Source organism: Antennarius striatus, chromosome 8, assembly GCF_040054535.1.
Source record: "Antennarius striatus isolate MH-2024 chromosome 8, ASM4005453v1, whole genome shotgun sequence".
Lineage (NCBI taxonomy): Eukaryota > Metazoa > Chordata > Actinopteri > Lophiiformes > Antennariidae > Antennarius > Antennarius striatus.
Genome location: NC_090783.1, coordinates 10,826,848 through 10,843,482, shown reverse-complemented (window position 1 = coordinate 10,843,482; position 16,635 = coordinate 10,826,848). Strand labels below are relative to the sequence as shown.

General features: G+C 45.5%; 1 protein-coding gene and 1 long non-coding RNA gene across 2 annotated transcripts; one reads left to right on the top strand and one right to left on the bottom strand.

Annotated features, from left to right (window-relative positions):
- Positions 1–3,836: 3,836 nt before the first annotated feature.
- On the bottom strand, positions 3,837–15,004 carry LOC137600465 (uncharacterized). The gene is made up of 3 exons (XR_011036944.1): positions 14,666–15,004; positions 10,759–10,873; positions 3,837–4,026 (listed from the first exon to the last, which is right to left on the bottom strand). It is a non-coding gene; the product is annotated as an uncharacterized lncRNA (long non-coding RNA).
- LOC137600464 (uncharacterized) lies at positions 8,824–9,933 on the top strand. Its single transcript, XM_068322115.1, has one exon. The coding sequence runs from the start codon at positions 8,824–8,826 to the stop codon at positions 9,931–9,933; it is 1,110 nt and encodes a 369-aa protein (XP_068178216.1).
- Positions 15,005–16,635: the final 1,631 nt, after the last annotated feature.

Here is a 16,635-nt window from a genome sequence, read left to right as displayed (position 1 = left end):
AAGCATCCTGCAATCGGTCAAGAACAGAAAGAAAACACCGATAAACGTCCGGAGCGTCGATGGAGTGTTATAAAGCACTAACAGCCAACATTACAATTTATATATTAGCACAAGCCATGTGATTCGATTCAATTTCACTGCTTTTCTCTCGCTCTGACTTTTTCACATTTCTCTTAGGCCTGTATTTTGGGATTGAAGTGCATTGTAGTGGAAAGATAGGCAGGCGGTAACACTATTTTTGTGGATGACTACTATATTTCCAGGGATAATTGTGCCAAATACACAAGGGCAATTTAAGCTATAATTACTGGCTAGTTCATTAAGATATTCAGAAGATGTTTTGAAAGATGCTTGAAGAAAGTTTCTTTCCCTGATGTGAGATGTTCTGATAGAGTTGGAGAAAAAAAGTTGTCAAATCCCAGATCCTGAGATTGCTCCAAATAAAAAGGACTCTAGTATGATAGGAGCCAGCCATAGCAGATTAATCATGCTGTCAATGTGCACAATTTAAGCTAAAGTTTTAATTTATACATTTTTTAGGGGGGATACCATAAAATAATACAAATTAAGCACTCCACTGTGGAAAAGCTATGAAAAATAATGAACAAAAGTGCAAAGTGTGTCATTACACATGTAGACAAGAACAAAATGTTAGCATTGCAGTCATAAAGTCAACATTAACACAGCATTATTTTATGTATCAATTACATATCAATAAATGGTTAAACAATGCAACAAAATTGCATTTTGATCACCATTTATATCCAAGCAGAAACAGAATAAAAAGCCAAATGTGAATGAATTTCCCATTAGGTCGATATAAGGTTGCATCTCTGCTGTGAATAGGGAGGTGGTGGGACTGTTAGGCTTCTGCTTCAGAGACCACACTAAAATATAATGAACCACAGACCCATAACAACATGCAGTATAACAAGCAGTGAAGAAAGTATGTATGAGCTCATACGCATGTGGGAAATAAGTTGATATGTGCAGGAGTCAGTTAGTCATTAGTCCTAAAGAATCACATGGACAAATCCCTCTCCCCCGATAAATTAAATATCCACTGTAAAATCTTCCGTCCACTCATTTTTATTTACATATTCTTCTTCCACAGCAGAATAAACTCCATTCCAGGGGTCAGTAAAACTATGCAAAACGAACAAGATTTTGACTAATGTTTCAACAGAAAAAGGGCGATCACATAATCTCTGGTGGAAATGCTTGCATACACAAAAAAGCCCTTACTGAAATAAGTTTGCCTGTACATAACCAGGAAAACACATTCATTCAGTTCCATTGAGAATACTTCACACTTGTAAAAGAATGTAAAAGAATTGTAAAAGCAGAATGCTTTCACATATAGTACAGAGCTGCACAACTTTTCAAGGAACTCTGGACCAGTATTTTTCAGTGTATCCAACAGCCAGTCAGCCGTAGATGTTGATGATTCACACCCATCTAAATCCACAATATAAACCTTTAAATTGTATGTACATATTAGATAGTTTTTTTAATTGTTTTTTTGAACGATTGCAAAATAGTCATAATTCCGGTGCATGAAAAATAAATACTACCGATGTGTGACTAGCACGTATGACAGAAAATAACATGAATTTAATGTGGATTTTCTATAAAAGCTGTAATGTGCAGTTGTACAATATACATATAACATTTGGGAGTTATTGTTACTTAATAATCTAAAGTAAAAAAATTGCACACACACTGCAGCATATTCACAATGTGTGTAGTAGCAACTAATTTTCTTGCTTTCAATCTTTTCATAAAAAAGACAAACACAACCACAGTCTGAGATCAGGTGTCCACCAATACCACGGTAGGAAGTGTAGTCAGAGACTGACGGTGAGGGACATCAAGTCTGTCTGTACCTCGTCTTGCCTCACTGCTGTTACCATGACAACGGACTGAACCCTGGAGTGGGGTGCTTGAGATTCTTCACGTATACGTCCTGTCTCTCTTTCTCAATTTGTCTCTCCTCTTGACCTACTCTTCCATTTCTCACCCCCTACCAAGGGTTCTCTACACCCCTTCACCATTTCATCATTATTTTTCCCTGTCAACCCAACCAATACCTCTTCACCAAACAGTACTGATCTCACTTGGTCCTTTCCTTCCCGATGGATTTTCAACAATAACAAGGCAAGAACAGCAACCATAATAATAAGAAGAATAAGAATACGAATTAAAATACTGCATGAACATAAGTGTTCTCTCCTTTCCTTGGTTTTACAGCCAATCCACCCCATTTAATGTGGAAGTTGGAAACAAATACATTGTTTTGATTCCTGGTTTCAAAATTAAATAAAAAAAGTTACTTCATTGGGTGTAAGATGATGAACATGGATTAAGACTAGGACTGATGAATCATATTGGAGTCAAAATCCCAACGGGTAAATAAACTATGTGAACAAAAAAAAAGGGCATACCCCTGAAAAGTAAAGAGGGAAGAGGAGTAAATGATCATGCAAATAATTAAAGCAAGTTAAGTGGCTTAATCTCTTCATGAGGATAGAAGACGATGCACATGGAGTAAGTGGAGCTTTGTCCTCCACTTACTTACTCACTTACTTCCAAATTGGAATGCAGAACAGTAATGTGTCATGCAGGGAGGCAGGACTCATGTGCACGACACTGAGTGGTAAAATCAGACCTTGTTACTGGCACACACAGGGCAAGCGTTAACATAGTCAGTAACATCTTTCGCGATTTTAGGCCATCAGAAACGTTGTTGTACAACAAACAAAGTCTTATTGATACCGGGGTGACAGACAGTCTTATTGGGCCCAATGAATCACCTCCCCCAGGAGGGCCTGAACCATAAAGAGCTTACAAACAGGACACTCCGGAGGTACGGTGACACCCTCGGCCAACCTTGTCTTCCACTTTCCAAGAAAGATGGAAAGTTGATGCTGAAGCAACCGCTGAAGCACTGAGTGGACGTGGTGAGTGTGGATCTCTTCATCGGGGGAAAAGATCAAGATGTCATCCAAATAAACAAATACAAAAACATTAAGCATGTCTCGGAACACATCGTTCACAAGGTTCTGGAACACGGCAGGAGCATTGGTGAGACCAAAAGGCATCACAACATATTCGGAATGGCCCGTGGGAGTATTAAAAGCAGTTTTCCACTCATCCCCTTCCCTGATCCCTACCAAATGGTATGCATTGCGGAGGTCAAGTTTCGAAAAAATCTCGGCCCCTCCAACAACTCAAAAGCTGAGGAGATGAGGGAAAGGAGGGTACCTGTTTTTAATTGTAATGTCATTGTAATGTGATAGCCTATGCAGGATCGGAGGGTCTTGTCCTTCTTCTCCACAAAGACAAACCCGGCTCCAGCAGGGGATGAGGAGGGGGGATGATCCCAGCGGAGAGAGTCCCGTCACATAGTCCTCCATGGCTCTGAGTTCTAAAGCAAGGAGAGAATACAACCTACCCCTGTGTGGGGTTCTACCTGACAACAAGTCAGTAGCACAATCATAAGGATTGTGTGGTGGCAGGGACGTGGCCTTAGCCTTACTTAAAAAATTTCAGCTAGGTCATGGTAACATGGCGGCACGTTAACTAAGTCAGGGTTCAAGAGATCAGTGACGGTGGTAGAACTGTAGGATTTGGGGAGACAGGAATCCAAACAATTTGGTCCCCAGGAGGTAATCCTTCCATTATCCCAATCAAAATTTGGATTATGAGTCTTGAGCCATGGGTGTCCTAAAATTACCTAATGAGCCATAGAGTTTTGTCATGAATGTAGCGCAGAGATGCAGGACTCAAGTGCACGGTAAAATGAGTAAACAAGGTTTATTCCAGGTGGGGTTTGGTATACAGGTACACAGGTAAGGCAGGTAAGGCAGTCAATCCAGGCAGAGATATCCAAGGCGGGAGGCAAAAAGGCAAGGTCAAAAAACAAGCAAGGTTCAAACACGAAAAGCTATGACAAGAACTAGGTGCGGGAAACACAATCAGGGATCAGGTGCATGCAAATGAGGAGGGGGCAGGGCAGACAGGAACCTGGAACAGAGACAGGGGTGAGTGATCACAAAATAAAACAGGAAGACAAGACATGAAACAGGGAAGCAAATAAAACACTTAACAAACAGGATCATGACATAATGATTTCAAGATTATAACTGTTTTAACATTACTGATCTAACATTATTCACAAGCTGGAAAATGCTGGGTCCATGTTTGTCAGATATACATAAAGTATTGATTGGTATTATTTTTAGTGTCTAATTAATGTTGAATCTGAAACTACTACTGTTTTCCTATTGTGGGCGTTCTGCATTGCACACTAGTTGCATATTTTGAAGAGATTTAAAGCCATTTTGCAATCAGATATCTAGTCATCATTACAGATTTGACAGTTCATTTTATAAAATTTAATCATTACTTGAATACTATATTTCTTAATATTTATAAGAATTCGCTGTGGCTTTCCCTTCAGGGGTCGCCACAGCGAATCAGTTGCCTCCATCTAACCCTGTCATCCACTTCTCTCACACCAACTACCTTCATGTCTTCCCTCATTACATCCATAAACCTCCTCTTTGGTCTTCCTCTAGGCGTCCTGGCTGGCAGTTCAACACTCAGTATCCTTCTACCAATATATTCACTATCTCTCCACTGGACATGTCCAAACCATCTCAGTCTGGCCTCTCTGACTTTATGTCAAAAACCTCTAACATTTGCTGTCCTTCTGATGTACTCATTCCTGGTCCTATCTATCCTGGTCACTCCCAAAGAGAACCTCAGCATCTTCATCTCTGCTACCTCCAGCTCTGTGTTCTGTCTTTTCCTCAGTGACACTGTCTCTAGACCAAACATCGGTGGTCTCACCACAGTTTTGTACACCTTTCCTTTCATTTTAGCTGAAACTCTTCTATCACATATCACACCTGACACCTTTCTCCATCCATTCCATCCTGCCTGTACACCCTTTTCCGCACTTTCCATTGCTCTGGACTGTTGACCCTAAGTACTTAAAATCCTCCACCTTCTTAATCTGTTCTCCCTGTCACAGTCTCCGCCTCTCATTCCCCTCCTGTCACACCCCTGCAGTATTTTTCCACTCTCCCTCACTCTGCTCCACTCTACCTGCCGGCCACGCCTACTGCTTCAGCCCATGCTGCTCACCTGCTTCTGATCACTGCAATCAAGCCTGCATTTAGTCTCTCCAGCACCTTCACTCCATGCCAGATTGTTCTTCAGCGTCATGCGAGACTTTCCAGCGTTTATTCCCGGTCTGATTTTCCGGTATCGACTCTGCCTGTCCCTGACCTGCCATCCTCGTCTGCCTCCCAGTAAACTCACCTGCCTTCTGTCCCTGAACTCGTGCTTCGCCTCAGCACCTCTGGTATCTGCCTGCTCGTTTGGTTTCGACTCCTCCGCCTGGCCTTGTCTCTTCTCCTGCCTGTTCCTAAACGGTACCTCTGCCTTCACGGACTGTTCACCTGGCTTCGACCTCCCTGCCTGCCCCGACCTATCTTCGGCTCACTCCTCATCGGCCTCACAGTTCGTGCTGCCTGCTCTCCAGAACTCAGGGCGTGAGTCTCTGTTAACCTTCAACGCAGCAGAGGCTCGTCAGTCTGCATCATCCCTGGAACGAGCGCTAACCTCGCTAGCTGCCCAGGTACAGCAGATGGCAGCTTCCATGGCACAACACGCTGCTTCGGTCCCAGTTCCGGCCCCTCCTGCTCCTACCCCTGTGCCAGCATCAAGCTCCACATCTGAGCCCCGTGTGGGGGCGCCAGAGCGCTACGATGGGGATCCTGAGGGTTGCAATCCCTTTTTGACGAACTGCTCAATCCTGTTTGCCCTGCAACCCCATACCTTCGCCACAGAGGGGGCCAGAGTCGCCTTCGCCATCAATCACCTCACTGGTAGAGCACGTCTGTGGGGGACGGCGGAGTGGGAGAGAGGCACGCCTGCCTGCGCCACATTCCAAGCCTTCGGTGAGGAGCTTCGCAAGGTGTTCGGACCCGTTTCCCTGGGTCCTGATGCAGCAGGGGGACTCATGAGTCAGAGGCAGGGAGATCGGACAGTTTCGGACTATGCCATAGACTTCAGAACTCGGGCTCGTCTCAGCGATTGGAATGCTGCTGCCCAATGTGACGCCTTCCTGAATGGGCTGGCTCCTTACGTAAAGGATGAGCTGGTTCCGTTCGACCTTCCCAATTCCCTGGACAGTCTCATTGAGCTGACTACGAGGCTGGACAGGCGGATACAGACGAGGAGGAAGGAACAACGCCGTGAGAGAGGTGATCCCCAGCGTTGTGCTCGTTCACATAGGGTCCCAGTCATTCCTGTTCCCTCTTCTGAACCTATGCACGGGGGGGTGGAACCCATGCAGGTGGGGCGAACCAGCCTTACACCAGAGGAACGAGAACGACGACGCCGGGAAAATCTCTGCCTCTACTGTGGCCAAGCCGGCCATTTTGTCTCCCGGTGTCCAGTAAAAGGGAGGGCTCAGCAGTAGAAGGGGGCATTTTGCTGAGCCGGTCCCAGAACTCTGCCCCTAGCCCACGACCTCTGTTTCATGCCCAGCTCCTGTTGGTAGGGGGGTCCCACACCCTCGCCACCTTCATCGACTCGGGGGCAGACGTCAACCTGATGGATGAGGACCTCGCCCGTCAACTGGACATCGGTCGAGATCCTCTCCCTCGCCCCATGCCAGCCAGCGCTCTGGACGGTCATCTCCTGGGAACTGTCACCCATCAGACTGCCCCCATCTCTATGCTCCTGTCTGGCACACACCGTGAAACCATCCGGTTTCATATCCTGAGGTCTCCCAATCTTCCCCTCATCCTCGGCTACCCCTGGCTTCGACGCCACAACCCCCATATAGACTGGTCCACGGGGTCCATCCTGGGATGGAGTCCCTCCTGTCAGCAGATCTGCCTCAGACCTGTGGGGGCCCCCACGCCGTCTGCCAGCCCCTGTTCCATTCCTGATCTCTCCATGGTGCCTTCTGACTATCACGACTTCCGGGAGGTGTTCAGTAAGGCGAGGGCCACCTCTCTACCTCCTCATCGGCCCTACGACTGCGCCATCGACCTCCTTCCCGGCTCTGTACCCCCCAAGGGCCGTCTCTACTCGCTGTCCGCACCTGAAAGGGAGGCCATGGAGACCTACATCAGCGATGCCCTGGCCGCCGGAATCATTCGACCCTCCTCGTCACCTGCTGGAGCGGGGTTTTTCTTCGTCGACAAGAAGGATGGGTCTCTGAGGCCGTGCATCGACTACCGAGGTCTGAATGACATCACTGTGAAGAACCGCTATCCTCTCCCCCTCATCGCCTCAGCTTTTGAGCTGCTCCAAGGGGCCACCGTGTACACCAAGCTGGATCTCCGCAACGCCTACCATCTGGTGCGGATCCGAGAGGGAGATGAGTGGAAGACGGCCTTTAACACCCCTATAGGACACTACGAATATCTGGTGATGCCGTTTGGGCTCACCAATGCCCCGGCTGTGTTCCAAAATCTCATCAATGATGTGCTGAGAGACATGCTAAACAAGTTTGTGTTTGTCTATCTAGATGATATCCTGATCTTCTCCCGGTCCAAGCAGGAACATATCCTCCATGTCCAGACGGTGCTGCAGCGCCTGCTAGAGAACTCCCTGTTTGTCAAGGCCGAAAAGTGTGAGTTCCATGCCTCCTCCTTGTCCTTCTTAGGTTACATCATTGGCCGGGACCGCATGGAGATGGACCCCGCAAAGGTCTCAGCTGTCGCCTCCTGGCCTGTCCCTGACTCTCGCAAGCAGCTGCAACGCTTTTTGGGGTTCGCCAACTTCTACAGGAGGTTTATCCGGGGCTACAGCACGGTGGCAGCACCTCTCACCGCCCTCACCTCCTCCAAGGTCCCTTTCCACTGGACTTCGGCCGCCGAGGAGGCATTCCAGCTCCTGAAAGGGCGTTTCACCTCGGCCCCCATTCTCCTGATCCCTGACCCTGAGAGACAATTCGTTGTGGAAGTCGACGCCTCTGATGTGGGGGTAGGGGCCGTTCTCTCTCAGCGTTCTGCCAAGGATCAAAGACTACACCCCTTGTGCTTTCTTCTCCAGGCGTCTGTCCCCAGCAGAGATTAATTATGACATTGGGAACCGAGAACTATTGGCGGTGAAGCTGGCTTTGGAGGAGTGGCGCCACTGGTTGGAGGGAACCAAGACCCCCTTCCTCGTCTGGACTGACCACAAGAATCTGGAGTACATCCGCTCAGCCAAGAGACTGAACTCCCGTCAGGCCCGGTGGGCTCTATTCTTCGCCAGATTCCGTTTTACCCTCTCCTACCGGCCAGGCTCCCGCAATGTAAAACCTGACGCCCTATCCCGACAATTCATGGGCGGGGAGGAGGCCCCCTCTAGTCCTGACAACATCCTTCCTGCTTCTCATCTGGTGGCCGCTCTCACCTGGGAGGTGGAGGAGCGCGTGAGAGCTGCTTTGGAGGACCAGCCGGGGCCCAGCTCCTGCCCCCAAAACCGCCTATTCGTTCCCCAGCAGCTATGGTCTGAGGTTCTACAGTGGCCCACGCTTCTCGACTCACCTGTCATCCCGGAATACACCGCACCAAGGAGGTTCTGCAGCGGCGGTTCTGGTGGACCTCCATGGATGATGACATCAAAGACTTTGTAAACGCATGCCCAGTCTGCAGTCAGAACAAGGCTCCTCGCCGGGCTCCCGCCGGGCACCTGCATCCTCTGCCTGTGCCCCACCGACCCTGGTCCCATATCTCTTTAGACTTTGTCACCGGGCTGCCACTGTCAGGAGTTTACACCACCATCCTGACAGTAGTGGACCGGTTCACCAAGATGGCCCATTTCGTGCCCCTGGCCAAGCTCCCCTCGGCCAAAGAAACCGCTGAACTGGTCCTGCAGCACGTGTTCCGGCTCCATGGCCTCCCATCCGACGTGGTCTCAGACCGAGGACCCCAGTTCACCTCAGCTTTCTGGAAAGAATTCTGCCGCCTCCTGGGAGCCTCCACCAGCCTGTCCTCCGGGTTTCATCCTCAATCCAACGGCCAGTCCGAGAGGATGAACCAGGAGATGGAGACAGCGCTCCGCTGCATGGCTTCAAAGAATCCTGCCTCCTGGTCCACTCAACTGCTGTGGGTGGAATACGCCCATAACACCCTCATCAGCTCTACCACCGGCCTATCGCCATTTCAGTGCGCCTATGGCTACCAACCACCCCTCTTTCCTGCACAGGAGAAAGAGACGGTCTGCCCCTCCGTGGAGGCCTTCATTCGCCGTTGCCGCCGGACCTGGACGCAGACTCGGACAGCTCTCCTGCGAGCCATTGACCGGTACACGACAGCCGCCAACCGCCGTCGATCCCAGGCTCCCCCCTACCAGGTGGGACAGATGGTGTGGCTGTCGACCCGAGACCTTCCGCTGAGGGTGGAGTCCAAGAAATTGGCCCCCAAGTTTATTGGGCCATTCTCCATCGAGAAGGTGGTAAACCCTGTGGCTGTTCGGCTCAAGTTGCCCCGCACCATGCGGATTCACCCCACCTTCCATGTTTCCAGGGTCAAACCATTCCAGGAAAGTCCTCTGCAACCTGCCTCCCAGCCACCTCCGCCTCCTCGCTTCATTGACGGGGCCCCTGCTTACACAGTGCACCGCCTGCTACGCTCTCGTCGCCGTGGGAGGGGCCTACAATACCTCGTCGACTGGGAGGGGTACGGTCCGGAAGAACGGTCATGGGTCCCGGCCCGTCAAATCCTGGATGCTAGACTCATTAAGGAGTTTCATCGCCTACACCCCGACCAGCCTTCCAACACTGTCTCTGAACGAGGGGGTCCCATCGGCAACACTCGGTCTCCTCCTGCATCTGGGGCATCTACAGGGGATGACGTCAGCTCGGCCTCGGAGGGGGACAGTTCTCTCTCGGCGGACGAAGAGACTAGGACAGAGGCCTAGGGGTGTGGTGAGGGGTGATGGGGGGTCTCCCTGCCCCGTGCGCCTTGGGCCTGTCCCGTGCGCCCTGGCGGTGGCGGCCGTTGCCTCCTTTGGGTCCCTGGGTCTACGTGGTTCCCAGTGCCCCCGGTGGCTCTTCGGGTGATGGTCTCTGGATGCTCCTGGCTGCCGGGGTTAGCTCGGCTAGCGTGGCCCTGTTGAATTCTGGTACCCTATCTGGATGTTGGTTTCATCACACATGCATGTTGGGTCAGGGTTTACCAGCTCCTGTCAAGTTTAATTATTGAGAACCATTGGGTCCAGTCAGAATGTGATGAGTCTCACTTCAGTCATCACAATTTTATGCCCTCTATCTTCCTCCTACACTGGTTTCCTCTGGTGGCCTATTCTATATTATCAGGACCTCCACTAATCTGATGTTTTGTAACATCAGTTCTAAGATAGAATAAAACAGCCTAAACCTTTTTCACTCCAACAGCACTACCTGTCTATCCGCTACCTTGTTTGTGTTTTCTCTCCCTGTCTCCTTTTGCTTTCCCCCTTAACTCACAGGGGTGCAGCACTTCCCTCTCTGGCTCACAATAGGAAATTCTAATAAAGACTGACAATTTTGTTCCCAGAGAGGAGTGGTGACGGTCACATGCACGCATTAAAATATATAAAGAGATTTTGCTGCAAGACTAAAATAAGCATTGATCTCATAAAAGGTTGACCCCCTTTTATGGGGTTAAACTATGAGAATACATGCAGATGGGACACAAAAAAAAAATCAGTAACTTGTAGCATTACAGAACATAATTTCGTGAACAACTTGGTTTTGTAGTTTACCGCGCTCTCCAGAATCCCCTCCATCCAATTGACGCGTCCTCCTTCACCAGAGGAACAGGCGCTTCTCCGGTCCAGAACACGGTCCCAATTTCACCCTCTACCAGAAATACCTGCCCTAGAGACAGGCCATAGATACATAATATTACACATAATAAGGCTGAACAAACCGAAACAGGAACAACTACAGTATTCACATCACGATTATTAACAGTGCAATTAGCAGCCGGCATGGCTGGCGTGATTCACGTGACTAACATGACCAGCCTCACTAGCGCAGCAAGCACGATTAGCGTGGCTAGCACGATTAGCGGGGATAGCGCGACTTTCAATTTCCGTCTAATCTGTATGAACTCATATGCACATATATGTGTACCGACAAGCAGCGGACCTTCTCCACTCACCACTGAATAGCCGCAACGCTTCTGTCCTTTATTAAATAGAATGTGGAATCCTCGTGGCTCTCTCTCGCAATTTGACACGGGCCGGCAGAGTGCGCTCCAGGATAAAAAGGTAGAAGACAAGGAGTAGACCCAACCTCAGGTGGCCAGGGATGCCGGGCGTCTCACCCAATTGGTCAGGACTCATGTCAAAGCCCTCATCACCCGCCCACTATGCCACCAACCAAATACCACTGTTTTCTAAAGCCAGGGCTACAATAGGACCTAGGCCTAGAACCCTATAGTGCATCTGAGCTGTCCTAAAAGGTGCCTTACTAAATTTTTAAACATCACGATAATGCGATAATGTAACAAAATGTAGGAAACTTACAAGATTTATAAGATTTTTAGCTATGAGTAGAATATCTGTCTATTTTTAAAGTATTATTTTTTGATTGTGTGATTAATCTCCAGGGAGCTGCAAGGGATGCATTAAAGAGCTACATGTGGCCCCAGAGCCGCAGGTTGCTGACCCCTTCCTTAGACTGTTGCTGAATTTCACATGATACACTGAGGTCCCGCCTCTTCATCTCTTTCATCTACTTGGCATTTTCATTTCTCATTAATTGATGTTACTAGCTTGACTTATTCCCGAGAGAGCTAACAATTTTGTTCTGCAGGTTTTGTAGCTTGTGAACTGTAGCTGTAACTGATAGCAAAGAATGCAATTGTCGGTGCTTTTGTTGTTGTATTAGTAGATGTAAACATATTTATTAAAGGCACCATTCAGTCTTTTTCTTATTATAACTGTTATCTATCTATCTATCTATCTATCTATTTATCTATCTATCTATTTATCTAACTGTGCATGTCTTTTTCTTGCATGCCCCTCTTGCTCTTTGTTGTTATATCCCGCTTCAAAGCAGTTATGTATTGTAATTGTCAGTGTTCGTGTGTTCATTCATCCGTTTGGCCGTCCATCCGTTAGTATGTCCACCAAATATCTTCACAACCATTGCAGATAAAAAAACTTGAAACAAAAAGCACATTGCTCTGGTGACAAAGGGGATGCAAATTAAATTATGACCTTGACCTTGAGACCTTGAAAGGTCAATACTATGTCCCTTGTCAGATACTACTTTCAGGGTACCCTGACCTAACGATCTTGGAATGTTGCCTTCATTCTTGTCTTTAGTTGTAGTAATTCAAGAAACCAGACTTGAGGTCAATTAATCTACAGGATAATGGGGAGTTCCTGGGTGATGCTATGTTCACCATGGTGTCTCCTAACTCTTTTCAGTCACATGTGCTCAATGGGACCCTTCAGTCATTGGTGAAAATGAACCTTCAGTCATCGATAAATGACTTTCCAGTTCTGGTGATCTGATGAATGCTATTGCTGCACCATGCTGGACTGTGTGCTAAGTTAATTATTTTGTGGGTGTAAGTATGTGTGTGTGTGTGTGTGTGTGTGTGTGTGTGTGTGTGTGTGTGTGTGTGTGTGTGTGTGTGTGTGTGTGTGTGTGTGTGTGTGTGTGTGTGTGCAGTAACTAAATAACTTAAAGAAATATAATTTGGGATTTAATTTCTTTGTTTTCTCCCTCCATCTCAAGCACCCAGGCAAGATCAGTGCATGTCTTAAGTCGTTAACAGTGTAGTACTTGAAATTTTTCTAATCTCAGGGTTGGCCGTGAACATTAAATGCATATCAATAGAGAATACAAGTGCAGGGAGTACCCTAACTAGATATGAAACATTTAGATAAGGAAACATTCAGTGCAGACAATAAAAGCAGTGACATTCACTACTGGGTTGAAGGAGTCTTGACTTCTTAAAACATCTGTAAAGGCTGTTGAAGTGAATTCTATTGTTGTGACACTATTACAACATTAATGGGTCTTTGTGGTAAAACCAGCCTGCCATTACCACTGAAATGGGTTAATTATTTTTAGTCTTGTATATTGTAATTTATTTTTGCTCCACATGGTCAGCACCTACCCAAACATTTGTTTGCTACACATGGCCCAACCTGAATCAGCTGTGAATCACAATTGATTTCAGTTTGTTACAGTTTTTATTGGCTTATATGTACATTTCACTTAGTTTATAAAAGACACACAAAGCATCTGATTAAATCATATATTTAAAGTCAAATGTGTGTGTGTGTGTGTGTGTGTGTGTGTGTGTGTGTGTGTGTGTTCAGTGCCTGTGCACACTAATATATATATATATATATATATATATATATATATATATATATATATATATATATATATATTGTTTTTTTTTAAATATATTTAATATATTTTATATATATTTCCCTTTGGGGATTATAATCAGTATATAAAATAAAATACATTTAGAATAGTTTCAAAAAATGTTTAATGTATACCTTAATTTTGTCATGTAAGTGGGATATAGTGTAGTTTCGGACTGAAAGCCGTTTATAACACCCAAATCTTGTATTTCTGTGGGGACATTGCACATGAAGTTCATATATCAGCTAATAGAAGATATTCGATATTGTTTTTGCTTGAACATGATGGAAAAGAGACAATATCTGGTGGTAATTATATATCTTTCTTTTCTCTTGTTGCATCGTAGATATAGTTTTATATTAATATATTTGTCAAAATATATTTGTCAAGATATAAAGTACTCCCTTTTTGTCACTTGTTCTCCCTGTTTTTCACCTTTTCTCAATCTTCCTGTCTGTATGAGTTATTGTGAGTCTGCAGAGCATGATTGCTCATTCATGTCATCTGCTTCTCCTTCTTCTGATCACCAACAAGCAGTCTCCTAATCAGAAGGCTCCTGTTTTATTTAGTGATGTAGCCCAAGCTCTTTATGTGATAAATGTGATATACATTGATAAGGGAAGTTACCCCCCTTGCTCTTGTAGGCACACAGACAACTGTGTATTTGCCTGGTGATTGAGAAAAAATACATCTAAATATCTTCTGTTACATGAAATGTATGGACAAATCCAGACAATTCAGACAACTAATGTCATGATTTTAATGAGTATTTCAGTATTTTTTACCTTGTGGATATTTTTAAACATCTCCAAATATAGTTCACATAAATTCCATGATATAAATTTAATGATTAGGTTTTGATTTACTATAACCTGGCAGACTCTGACGTTGTGTTTTCTGCCAGCCTATTTCAGACTGCTTTTCATCTGGGTTATGGTTAGTGTTATGGTTAGGGTTAGGGCTCAAGCCCTGGACTCTTTTAAATGTCAGAACAAAGTAATATTTTGAAAATCCCCGGCCTGCCAAGATTAATCAACTCATGCTCGAGGTGCTGGGTATTGACTGATGACAGCACAACAGGACAACAGAACAACAGCAAGCAGTGATTGATTGCTGGTGCTGCCTTCCCATGCTGTGTCTTAGTATGACAAAATAAACCTAAGCATCTGTGTGTGTGTGTGTGTGTGTGTGTGTGTGTGTGTGTGTGTGTGTGTGTGTGTGTGTGTGTGTGTGTGTGTGTGTGTGTGTGTGTGTGTGTGTGTGTGTGAATACCTTATGGATTCACATGTAGATGTGGGGCACCATGGTGGCACAGAGGATTAGCACTGTTCTCTCAAGGTTCCAAGCTCAATTCCGTTCCATGCAGTTTGTACGTATGTTTTATCCAGGTTTGCATGGGTTCTCTCAAGGTTCTCTGGCTTCCTTCCACCTCCAAAAACATGCAGCTTAGGTGAACTGGTCACACCTAATTGTCCGAGTATGTGACTATGAATATTTGTTTGCCTTTTGTATGGCCCTCCGATAAGCTGGCAATTCGTATGGGGCGTGACCCACAAGCTGTGGTACACTCTAGCAGACCTATGACTGGCAAGGAGGATAAGTGGCTGAAGACGAAACAATTACATTCATCTTGTCTCCAATAAAAATGGATAGATGTAAAGTATGTAGACGTGAATGTGTATGTTTTGATGGCTGGATCAATCAAAAACCATGAAAACCATGTCCACTGCAACTAAGTAGTTCCAAATTACACTGATAATATGCCCAAATCACACTTTCCCCAGAATAAAATTTTGCCAACCTAGCAAGATGTGTGGCCTTCTGCTCTGACAGGTTGTATGAAAAGGCAAATTGAAAAGGAGGGGAAGAAAAACATTGATGAAGGGTGTTAATGAATAGGCCCATAGATGTAAGGCAATGGTGACAATGATGGCTATAATAATGATTGAAACAACTGTCAGGATGTCATCATGGTATATTTGTGTATTAAAATTGGCATCAACAAAATGCAGCTGTGCTCTTTGTTTACAGTTTATGGCTGCCCACACTATAAACCCATCACCACACAGCTGCAGTGTAAGCAAGGATTCATCAGCGAAGAGAACTCCTCTCTTATTTGCAATCTGCCCTGTGATGGTTTCTGTTGATTTCTGATAGCTTGTGCTAAGAGTCTTTGGTAATGGAAACTAATAGTTGTCCACTGCGTTCGGGTTGCTAAAGTCAAATGATCTAGCAGGTGGAGAGACTGAATGGTCTGGTTCTGACACAGATACACTAGCCCGTGGTTAAGAATGTCTTGGAGAAATAAAAAAGTAGGGAAATAAAAAGATAACTGTGTTACATAGACCAGTGGTCCCCAATATCCCGGGCCGCGGACCGGTACCAGTCTGTGGGTCATTTGGTACCAGGCCACACAGAAAGAAATAATAATTTAAATTACTTCTATTTTATTTATTTTGGAGTCGGTAAGATGTTTTATTTTGAAAAGTGACGTCTGTGCGGAATGATGCACAGACAAATGCATGTGTCTGTGCCTCTTGACAGGTCTCGGTCATGTGACAGGTTACAAGCCATTACCCCTAAATTAAGCGCCCACAGTGTTCTGGATTACAGTCAGTGTTCTGGATTAAAGTCAAGGCAGATTATCCTAAAATTGCCCAAAAATTATCAAAACCCTGCTTCTGTTTCCAACCTCCTGTCTTTGTGAAGCGGATTTTCTGCAGTGACCATATTGTAATATTAAATCATTAACATTTATTGTAATATCTTCCAGGTGTTTTGATGTCTAAATGTATAACCCAATAGTATCACATCAACTGCACTTTACTATGATGTAGTTCTGTCGTGGATTGTACTTTTCATTATTATTCAAATATTCAAATATTTTGGCCTAATTTGAGAAAATTTCTCAATGTTAAAATCGTTTGTTTGTTTTTTATTTCTGTGACTTTAATATTTTATTTTAATATAACCATAAGTTTGGACACATTGATTTCTCTGAAAAGTGAGTGAAAACACATTATTTAAAGAAATGCCTTCAACTAAATCCAAATGAGCACTCCTATGTTAAACTAATTCACCACTTGGAGAAGCATACAGTTACTTTGGAAACAAACCTGGGATCACACTGAACATAAATCCCATTTAAAACTTGCACAGTTTGTTGGGTGAGCTAGAGTGTCAGTGTGAACCTCCTTCACAAACTCAACAGCAATTTCAGGTACCTCTGACTGAGTTGGCTG

Excerpts from the sequence above, each read along its gene's own strand:
- LOC137600464 (XM_068322115.1), top strand. The coding sequence starts at position 8,824 with ATGGCCCATTTCGTGCCCCTGGCCAAGCTCCCCTCGGCCAAAGAAACC.